The sequence below is a fragment of the Anomaloglossus baeobatrachus genome, chromosome 9, assembly GCF_048569485.1.
Source record: "Anomaloglossus baeobatrachus isolate aAnoBae1 chromosome 9, aAnoBae1.hap1, whole genome shotgun sequence".
Classification (NCBI taxonomy): domain Eukaryota; kingdom Metazoa; phylum Chordata; class Amphibia; order Anura; family Aromobatidae; genus Anomaloglossus; species Anomaloglossus baeobatrachus.
Genome location: NC_134361.1, coordinates 76,580,698 through 76,592,617, shown reverse-complemented (window position 1 = coordinate 76,592,617; position 11,920 = coordinate 76,580,698). Strand labels below are relative to the sequence as shown.

Below are 11,920 nucleotides of genomic sequence, written 5' to 3'. Positions count from 1 at the left end.
TAAATATCGGGTAACCAGAGAAGCACTTCGCTTGGTTACCCGATGTTTACCGTGGTTACAGCTTACCGCAGGCTGCCAGACGCCGGCTCCCTGCTCGCTTCAGTTCGTCGCTCTCTCGCTGTCACACACAGCGATGTGTGCTTCACAGCGGGAGAGCAACGTCCAAAAAATGAAGCAGGACATTCAACAACGACTGGCGACCTCACAGCAGGGGCCAGCTCGTTGCTGGATGTCACACACAGCGACGAGACGTCGCTGCTACGTCACAGAAAATGGTGACTTAGCAGCGACGTCGTTGTCGCTGTCTGTGAGACCACCTTAATATAGTGCATTTGGCTTTAACCTTGCGTGATTTTAGAGTCATCCCTACCACCAACTGCAGGATAAACGACCAAGTAAAACATGGCAACGGTGAAATAAAAATTTATGTTTTCCGAGGTAAAAACACTATACAATTACATAATGTGCAACAGGATAACTTACGTGTGGCTACTTCCATCCATTGTTCGGTAAGCTTTACATGGCATCGGGTGCGTTACATATTACATTTCTTTTTAAATAGGTGCAATATGGAATTTAAATTACATTGTCAGTTTATACGATATTAAAAAAAAATACCACCTTTTCCAGGCCCGGATCCCTTCATAGAGATTACAGAAACCGAGCCCGGCTGCTACTGCAATACCTGGCTACAAGTTACGTCAGCTTCATTTCTCCAAGAACAGAAACATAATATAAAACAAAACTGTGAATGTAAAACCCTGGGGTGACTAATAGAATAGCAGCGCTCCTGCATACAGTATACGGCACTGGGGAAACACATTCCACTGTAACAGCTGATGGCACAGGAGCGCGGCGTGTAAACAATACAGAACGGTAACATTCATATTTACAGATCCTGCCCAGCATTTCACCCTGATGGTACGACGGGTGCAGCAGGTGAAATGTTTATATACAAAAAAAATAAAATGTACTGGTGCTTTTGTGCCCGACGTGATATTTTATCCAACTCGGCAGATGTTAGCGGGCACTTGGCAGGTTGCCCATACGTCTACATGCCGGTGCCCGTCAGACTGCGGTGTGCACAGGAGTTGCGGAATGTGAAGGGGAAGATCCTCGATCTGATGAAGAGGAGACGGATCTGGTGGTCGCTTCACGCTGCAGCTCTTCCACTTTCTTCTGTAGCTCTGCTCGAATAGCCAAAAGATCCTTTAGGTTCTGATGAATTGGCATCTAAGGATGGTTAAAAAAAAAACAAAACTAATCAGTTTTGCTCACTCCGTCCTGTATGATTTACAACAAAGGTCTACTTTCTACCACATCATATAGACCCAGCTGTAAAAGCATTTGTTTGTAAGGTCACTCGGAATACAGCCCATGGTGCCATGACCTAATGCTTGCAGAGGGTCCTCTAATATGTCTATTCGGGATTGGCAATAAAAGAATCCAACAGCATTTAAAATGTAACCACCATCCATGACAGTAAGATGATTTTTTTTTTTTTTTTTTTTTAAATTTTAAACATTAAATCAATGGTATTAGCATTCCCACCAAAATATAATAGTCTTTCATACAGTACACAGACTGGGAAAATACAGCTTCTAAACACAATATATTTATGATACGCATTATTAGAAACTCCTTTAATCGGCATTTGGGATAATGAAAAGTGCAGTGAGATTCAGAACATACAAACACTAAAATAAGCCAAACCAACATAACAGCCAACTGTGGCTATCACCCTCCCTTGAGAAAGTCCAACACAGGACGAAACGCGCAGCGGGCAGGCGAATTTCACGGACTTCAAATCTAGGTATCATACATTTTGATCTCAACCTCTATACAACGTACATTCTGCACAGCACTTACATCACTAAACACCAAGTTCTCTATTTGAGCATTTCTAAAGGGAAATATCTACTTGAAATCGGCTGTATTTTTTATTTGATTCTTGTGGCTATTTAGCACATTTATTGTCACTAGACATTTTATCCTTAGGCACCTTATTTTTGCATTTATAAGGGGAAATATTTATCCTGAGTTCGTTATATCATAAAGATGAATCCTTTTAGTTATTTATAAAACACTTGTTTATTGTCACTAGACACTTTAGAATATTTCACCTATTTATAGTAGCCCCTTTGGTATTTATATTGCACATACTGCCCCATAGGTTTACCTTTGTCTATTTCTATATATTTTACTTCCTCATTGTTTGTAATATTGTTATTTTTTAATATATGTGAGAATAAAAAATATAAATTTTAGATCAAATGGTGTTTTGACTCGAGGGCAAATCCATGTCCTTTCTTGTCCATGGGAGTCTTTTTGAAATGCTCATATAATAATAGTCTTTTATCCAGTACGCAGACAGGGAAAATACAGCTTCGAAATACAATATATTTATAATACGCATTGTTAGAAACTCCTTTATCGGCATTTGGGATGATGAAAAGTGCCGTGAGATTAAAAACATACAAACAATAAAATCAGCCAAACCAACATAACAGCCATCTCAGTTAAAATAAAAAAAATATAAAAAGGGCTGTGTGGATTTTTTCATTTCAGCACTTAAGGGTGCTTTACACGCTGCGACATCGCTAGCGATCTTGTTAGCAGTGTAACCCGCGAGATCGCACATGTGACCGGCGCTACAAAAAAATGACCTATGTGCGATCTCGGCAAATCTTATCTGCAATCTGGCATGTCACATCGCCAGCGAGGTCGCAGCGTGTAAAGCAGCCTTCAGTCACGTTCTTTCACAGCTTAGCTCCCTATTCGTAGTTGACCTAGGTTATTTTTTTTAGGTCTTCCATAATGTACCATGCAATCGAGGGAAAAGATACTTTTTTTTTTTTCTTTTTGCTCCTTATTGCAATATTTTACTACAAATTGTTTCCATTTAATAGAAATCTATCCTTATTTGTGAGTGCATTGCCCTGCTCAATTTCCATTATAGATTTTTTTATTTTAAACAGCATTTAAAGACACTATTAGCACAGAATGACTGTTCAAACCAAGCACAGGCGCTGTGTGCATCATGGTGGGGCTACTACTTTATATCCATCTTTCCACCTGCTTGTTTTCCCTCTATCTCCACCATCCTCTCTTTTTTTGACAGCTCTGGCTGCATAGAGCTAGAGAAGAGAGGAGATGGATGGAAAACAAGGAGGTTTGAAGATGGATATAAATGATCGGCCTCACTATGAAGCACCAGCGCCTCCTGTGCTTGGTTTGGATAGTCAGTCTATGCTGACAGTCCCTTTAAACTGAATAATAATCGTGCACAACTGTACTTAACACTTGCTTCACAATTACCTTGCTGTGTACAGGCTGCCGATCACTGGATGACAAAGCAAAACGCTCATTCATGGGGTGAAATTATTAACTGAATTGCTTTTGGCGGCTCATTGCCCCATCAAAAGAGGACTCGCACCACTGAGAACCACGGAACCCATACTCATTGAGGGGTCCATTTCAGATCACTCAGTCCTCATCATTATCGTTGGTGTACCCGAGTAGACAGGCTATAAAAAGGACCACTGATTGGTAAAGGTTTACAGGTCAACGGTAGTGTTGAGAGAGTAGCTGACTATTCATACTCGCTATGCTGTTAGTGAGTACTGTCCGCTTCTCGCATATTCGTTACGAGTAGCGGGCACAATGTAAGTCTATGGGAAATACTTGCTAAGTAGCGAGTAACCCAAAAGCTGTACTTTTCATGCAAGTAGCGAATAGTAGAGTTTTCGGGTTACTCACTACTTAGCGAGTACTTTCCAATGACTTACACTGCGCCTGCTACTCGTAACGAATATTCCAGTAGCGGACAGTACTCACTAACAGCATAGCCAGTACAAATAGTCAACTACTTGCTCAACACTAATCAATGGTTGTTTTGTGCCACTAGTTGGTCTGTATAAAAAAGCCCTTACGCCAATAGATTAACACACTAGGAAATTACAGCCCTCTTCCCCAATCAACTGCATCAGGGAGGAACTTGTCCTGGAAAGTAAAAGGTCTTCAAACACTCCCTCCCAGAATAGCAGCCCAGACTAAGGACATAGACTTTACTCTATACACAGATCTCGTCTACCATGTAGAAAACATCTCTCCATGTCTCACGGTCCCCATTTCTCCGGTTATTACAGTATAGGATAAAAGGTTTGTGCAGGTGGAAAGCATACAGATCGGATACATCAGCCATGGAGACGCTGTTGTGGTTTTCAAGTGGAATCCACTTGATTAAGTGACACTTCATTATCTGAAGTGGTTTTGAACCATGGTTGTATAAAGAACAATACAGATGTCCTACCGGAAACAATGGAAATGGCTTGTTTTGTAATAGTTTATTGTCCAAAAGTTGGCCAAATTAATGCAAAAACCTCAAACAAAAGAAAAAACAAACAAACAGTGAATGCACTGAAGCGCTTGAGTTTCTATTAGTGCAATATGTGGGAGCATGTTCACACTGTCATTAACAGACAAAACCTACAATAACAACAAATAATCACAAGTGTCAACTAAATACTCTAATTTCCATGTACCATATTTTCCAGCGTATAAGATGACTTTTTAACCCCTGAAAATCTTCTCAAAAGTCGGGGGTAATCTTATACGGTGGTGCACGCTGCAGTCATGGCTTTACTGCAGTTGTACCTCTCCTCAGTTCCCGCGATGCCTCCAGCTGCTTCTTGCAGACCGCAGGCACACCGACCGCTCCGCAATAGCGTCCGGTGCATGGAGCGGCCGCTGCAGGATGTTGTCATGACTTTACTGCAGTTGAATGCTTTACGGCGCCACAAAGCATTCAACTGCAGTAAAGCGCTAACAGCAGCGGCGGCCCCATACACCAGACACCATCATGGAGGGGTCTATGTGACTGCGGTCCACAAGAAGCAGTCCTCCATGATCGCGTCCAATACACAGGGCCACCGCTGCTGTCAGCGCTTTAGCGCAGTTGAATGCTTTGTGGCGCCGTAAAGCATTCAACTGCAGTAAAGCCATGATGACATCCTGCAGTGGCCACTCTGTGCAGCGGACGCCATCACGGAAGGGTCTGTGTGCCTGCGGTCTGCAAGAAGCAGCTGGGGGCACCAAGGGAAAGAAGGTGAGAATATTTTTTTATTTTGGACAAGAAGGTGGACATTACTAAACAATGGGCACATTACTGCAGGGGACATTACTAAACAATTGGGCACATTACTGCAGGGGACATAACTAAACAATGGGCACATTACTAGAGTTGGCTTATACTCTAGTATAAACAATATATCCCAAACTCTATATTTTAACTGGAAAAGTTGGGGGTCGTCATACGCCGGAAAATACGGTACTACTGCTATTTATTTGCTTGTCTCGTCTGTTAATGGCCAAAGTGGGATCATGCTCTTACATATTGCAATAATACCAACTTGTGTGTGCCGCCCCATTTTTACAGATTTTCTTTATAGTTTCTGCAGTAACATTTGGGGTACCACCCTGACTACTCCAGTGTTGGTCAACAGGGATATAAAGTCCTTTCCAGATTACACAATGTGACATTATCTATGGCCTCCATCAATTGATGATTATAAAAGCTGTTTAATAAAACAAATTTAGAAATGTATCAACTACGTTTTGACAAAACCTCAGTAAACTCTTCACAAAGCAACTACTGACCTCTACGTTACACTATGGGGACAACTGAAAAGTGTACGTGCTCTCGGGGGGGCACTCACTATCCCCAACAGACCTCCAGCTCATCTACTGTCCCTACTTTCTGATCCACATTTTATTTCTCAGATAATCTAGACATCCGATGTGGGACATTTTGTAATCTTCTTTCCACTATGATTATTAACGCTTCGTATATCAACGATAATAAATCACACATTCCTGCTGCAAACCTCAAAGTAATAGTAACAGGACCTTTATGTTCTGTATTAAAGGGAACCTGTCATCAGAAATTTTGCTTTAAACCTAAATGTTTCCTCCTCTGCATCTCCTGGGCTGCATTCTAGCAAGGTTCCTGCTGGTCTTTAGCTCCCTTTTAGACCAAATATAATACTTTATAAAGGTGTACCTTTTGGGATGCTAATTTTCTAAATCGTCCATGGGGGCGGGCTCTCTGGTGTCCGTTATGTCCATCCTGCCGATTTACGCCGTCCCCCAACGCAGCATTTCATACTTCCAGGATGCCGCCCAGTGAGCCCGTGGTCCGGCGCATGCGCAGTGCCACTGTAGCGGGACTGTGCACTGGGTGCACAGTGTGACCGCTGGTGAAGTTTGCGCAGGCACGAGAATGGGCGGCGCTGTGTTGTCATCGCAAGTGCCCGCGCTTTCCCCTCTGCCTCCAGCGTTCTGCGCAAGCGCTGGCCAGATGACCGCACGTCCCCTCTTTCCCATCTTTCCCTGTAGCAGGAAATAGATGGGAGGATCGGAGCAGGACACCACCGGTTACGGCCAGCGCTTGCGCAGAACGCTGGAGGCAGAGAGGAAAGCGCGTGCACTAGATTATGGGTGGGCACTTGCAATGATAATCACAGCGCCGCCCATAATCTCATTGCGGGACGTCGTAAATCGGCAGGATGGACATAACGGACACCAGAAAGCCTGCCCCCATGGACGATTTAGAAAATTAGCATCCCAAAAGGTACACCTTTATAAAGTATTATATTTGGTCTAAAAGGGAGCTAAAAACCAACAGGAACCTTGCTAGAATGCAGCCCAGGAGCTGCAGAGGGGGAAACATTTAGGTTTAAAGCAAAATTTCTGATGACAGGTTCCCTTTAAGGCTTCCTATGTTCAACGGACAAGATAAAGATTCCCAGATCACATCAGGACTACAAGATCCCAGGTACCTTCAGCTGCACCACAACCAATGTGGTGTACTTAATTATATGTACCAAATGTCCAACTGGGGGTCTGTATGTAGGGGAGACCGGACAACAGCTCAGGACAAGGATGAATTCTCACGGCCACACAATTAGAGAAAAAAGGATGGATCTACCTGTGGCCAAACATTTTTGTAACCCAGACCACAGCATCATGGACATGAAATTGCTGGTATTGAAAAGAAACTTCAAGTCCCAGAGAGATAGGAGACTATGGGAGTACAAACTTATGATGACCTTTGACACATTCAGAGCAGGAATGAATGTGTCTCATGGATTCATGTCTTTTTACATCAGTTAAAATGTGTGCTCCTCTGACCATCCGAGCATGTCACAGCCCGGACCAGACCCTGATCAGAGGACAATAAAACTTTCACACTGAACTGCAGCAAAATTTATGGCCACAACAGTTTGCCCCCTGCCATAGAGATCGTTCTGTTTTATATAACTTGTTTCTTGTTTTTTTTTTTACTGCACTATTCTAAGTCCTGTTTTGTATAAATATGTGACTCTTCAGATTGTGTGTTATACCATGCCTGATGAAGAGACCTGAGCAGTCTCGAAACCTTGCAATTATTACCATCTTTTCAGTTAGCCATAAAAAGGTATCAACCACTGAGGACTCTCAGTTCTTTTAAACAATTTTTTTTTATCTCTACTGGCTAACACGGTACAAAGATATATTTTTCTTGTATCAAAATGGAGGATACCAGAATGTACCGCATCTTTTTGGAACTAAAGACACTTCTGAAGAAACGCGCACAACTGGACAGCGACATATTTTTCTTATCCAAATGCAAAAAGGAGAATCTGATCCCCAAAGGACTCTGGATTACAAACCCAATTCTACATACCTACAATACCCATTATGCACAAAACCTTTGTCACAGGACTTCTGAGAGACTAAGGAACCACCTTCTGCATGTCTTCTACAGCATCAAGAGTAAAATCCAGAGGGAATTTGAAACACAAAGGAAGACTCTTCCAGAAAGCACAGAACAAAAAGTACAACAATACTATTACAGACTACGAACCCTTCTGATCCACAACAAGGAAAAGAAGCTACATAGACTGCGCCTCAATTCAGGACTTAATACAAACAGGTGGAGAACAAAGCCAAAACCTGACAACTTGGACAACCACTCCATTCAAGGCACAAAAGCATCTGTGTTCTCAATCTCTCGGATTACAAACCAAACAAAGTGGAACATGCTGTGCTTTCTAGAGGACTCTCATTTTGTCCTACTAAAGCTCTAGACAAAATTGAACTCTGCAGCGACATGGAAGATTACTTCAGGAGACTACGTCTGAGGGAATATTTTAGCGATGCAGATGTTTCAGAATCCACCCAGACTGAAGGAAGACGAACCTTGACAACCAGGAAAAGGTCAGATTGGCACCTCCACCAGGACGCAACCCTCATCTGGATAACTATATAGACACTTTCAGACATTTGGTAAAATCCACTTTCCTAGACACACACAGGAGGCAACCATCCAACATCAGTGCCCAGGAGAGAAGGGCCATCAAATCTTTGAAAACCAACAAAGAAATCATCATTAAACCTGCAGACAAGGGGGGTGCAATAGTCATGATGAACAAATCAGACTACATGAAGGAAGCACACAGACAACTGATGAACACACGCTACTATAAGAAATTGGAGTCTGACCCTACACAGGACTATTACAAGGAACTTAAAGGGAACCTGTCATCAGAAATTTCGCCCAAAACCTAAAAGATTCCCCCTCTGCAGCTCCTGGGCTGCATTCTAGGAAGGTCCCTGTTATTATTGTGCCCCATGTGAGACCAAAATAAAGCCTTTATAAAGTTCTACCTTTTTGTATGCAGCTTCTGTAAATCCGTCACGGGGGCGGGCTCTCTGGCGTCTGTTATTCTGCCCCCTGGTCCTGTATGCCGCCCCCATCGCTCCTTTCCATATCTGATGCACCGCCCACTGCTCCAGCCATCCCCGCGCATGCCCAGTGCCAGTCTCACAGGACTGAGCACTGTGACTGCTGGTGACGTGTGCGCAGGCAAGTGATTATGGACGGGACTGTGACTGTTATCAGCAAGTACCCGGCCATAATCTCTTGAGCGCGCAAACCTCTCCAGCATTCACACTGAGCTCAGTGTAGATGCTAGACTGTATGGGCTGCTTCCAGGGATGACGTCCCTTTGTCATGTGATAGGGGCGTGTTCGAAATACTATCACGTGACAAAGGGACGTCATTCCTGGAAGCAGCCCATACAGTCTAGCATCTACACTGAGCTCAGTGTGAATGCTGGAGAGGTTTGCGCGCTCAAGAGATTATGGCCGGGTACTTGCTGATAACAGTCACAGTCCCGTCCATAATCACTTGCCTGCGCACACGTCACCAGCGGTCAAACTGCTCAGTCCTGTGAGACTGGCACTGGGCATGCGCGGGGATGGCTGGAGCAGTGGGCGGTGCATCAGATATGGAAAGGAGCGATGGGGGCGGCATACAGGACCAGGGGGCAGAATAACGGACGGCAGAGAGCCCGCCCCCGTGACGGATTTACAGAAGCTGCATACAAAAAGGTAGAACTTTATAAAGGCTTTATTTTGGTCTCACATGGGGCACAATAATAACAGGGACCTTCCTAGAATGCAGCCCAGGAGCTGCAGAGGGGGAATCTTTTAGCTTTTGGGCGAAATTTCTGATGACAGGTTCCCTTTAACAAGTTGGCCTCTTGTCTGCCTGACATATCCATAAGAACTGATGAACTGATACCGGTAAGTCCAAGAATAGGCACATTCTACATGCTTCCAAAAATTCACAAATCTGGAAACCCAGGAAGACCCATCATTTCATGTGTGGGCACCCTCACTGAACAAGTCTCTGGATGGGTAGAGGGTATCCTTAAACCCTTGGTAAGGGATACAACCAGCTACATCCAGGACACTACTGACCTATTGAAAAAACTATCAGCAATAGGTCCTCTTCCAGAGGGAACCATCCTTGCCACCATGGATGTGGAATCCTTGTACTCGAATATTCCACACCAGGATGGATTAAATGCCTGCAAAGTCTTCCTGGAAAATACAGGAACTGATGCCGATTCTGTAGTGAAGCTTACAAAATTCATCCTCACCCATAATTACTTTGCATTTGACAATGACATATATCTACAGGAGACTGGGACTGCAATGGGAAGCAAAATGGCACCACAATATGCAAATCTTTTCATGGCCAAGCTTGAGAGTGACTTTTTATCCTCTTGTCCTATCAGGCCTCTATCCAACTACCGTTACATTGACGATATTTTAATTATCTGGACAGAGTCTGAGCAGCAGCTGAAGACCTTCCATGAACACTTTAATCAGTTTCATCCCACCATCAACTTAACACTCAGCTACTCCTGCACGGAAATCAACTTCTTGGACACCATCATTAAACTACGGAACAATGAAATGGAGACATCCCTGTACAAGAAGCCAATTGACCGTCCAACATACCTGAAATGGGACAGTTTTCATCCAAAACACATAAAAAAACTATTGTATACAGCCAGGCTATCAGGTGCAATCGGATATGTTCCAACAGTACAGATAGAGACAATCACCTTGAGGGCCTCAGAAAGACCTTTCTGAATCAAGGCTACCACCCAAGAACAATTGAAAACCAGATTACAAGAGCCACCAGAATATCAAGAAACCATCTCCTACATTATAAAACTAAAGAAGAAAACAATCGGGTCCCTCTTGTAGTCACCTACAATCCACATCTGGAGGTGTTTAGAGGAGCTGCACGGAAACTACAACCATTACTGCAAAAAGATGCCCGGTTAAAATCTATTTTTCCAGACCCCCCACTTCTGTGTTTTAGACAGCCCCCAAATCTAAGAAGCATCATTGTCAGAAGCTCCCTGTCCTCTCCTACAACAAGAGGAACATTTCCCTGCAACCAGAAAAAATGTAAGACCTGTCCATTAATATTGACAACGGACAAGATAAAGATTCCCAGATCACTTCAGGGCTACAAGATCCCAGGTACCTTCAGCTGCACTACAACCAATGTGGTGTACTTAATTATATGTACCAAATGTCCAACTGGGGATCTGTATGTAGGGGAGACCGGACAACAGCTCAGGACAAGGATGAATTCTCACCGCCACACAATTAGAGAAAAAAGGATGGATCTACCTGTGGCCAAACATATTTGTAACTCAGACCACAGCATCATGGACATGAAATTGCTGGTATTGAAAAGAAACTTCAAGTCCCAGAGAGATAGGAGACTATGGGAGTACAAACTTATGATGACCTTTGACACATTCAGAGAAGGAATGAATGTGTCTCATGGATTCATGTCTTTTTACATCAGTTAAAAGGTGTGCTCCTCTGACCATCCGAGCGTGTCACAGCCCGGACCAGACCCTGATCAGAGGACAATAAAACTTTCACACTGAACTGCAGCAAAATTTATGGCCACAACAGTTTGCCCCCTGCCATAGAGATAGTTCTGTTTTATATAACTTGTTTCTTGTTTTTTTTTTTTATTTTTTACTGCACTATTCTAAGTCCTGTTGTGTATAAATATGTGACTCTTCAGATTTTGTGTTATACTCGGCCTGATGAAGAGACCTGAGTAGTCTCGAAAGCTTGCAATTATTACCATCTTTTCAGTTAGCCATTAAAAGGTATCAACCACTGAGGACTCTCAGTTCTTTTAAACAATTTTTTATCTCTACTGGCTAACACGGTACAAAGATATATTTTACTTGTAACCTGTGTTCAAGCAATTTGTCATCAGCCGTGCGGATTATACAAAAGATTTTATGATCCTCAAATAGTAAAGTGTCTGCTGACATGCATACTATATACCTCTCTCCTATGTTTATATTCGGTGCATATTTTGTTTTTGTACAGTTAAAGCAATGAAGATAAAAGGGTTATTCCCATCCCCAAGACCCTATTCCAATATCTAGTAAGTGTAATAGTAGTGGACCCGTAAAAGTGCTGTTTAGGACGACGGCCGTTTCGTGCTGAGGAGACCTGCATCCAGCTCTCCTCTTGCCTTTTA

The 11,920-nt window shown here is 43.2% G+C and overlaps 1 protein-coding gene across 7 annotated transcripts in view; it reads right to left on the bottom strand.

Moving 5' to 3' along the window:
• Positions 1-407: 407 nt before the first annotated feature.
• The window catches only part of MTMR1 (myotubularin related protein 1), a 122,433-nt gene continuing 110,920 nt past the window's right edge, over positions 408-11,920 (bottom strand). For all 7 annotated transcript variants that reach the window (XM_075323800.1, XM_075323796.1, XM_075323797.1 and 4 more), the window contains one exon: positions 408-1,233. In XM_075323800.1, coding sequence (XP_075179915.1) covers positions 1,069-1,233 — 165 coding nt within the window. In that variant the 3' untranslated portion in view covers positions 408-1,068. The remainder of the gene's footprint in view (positions 1,234-11,920) is intronic.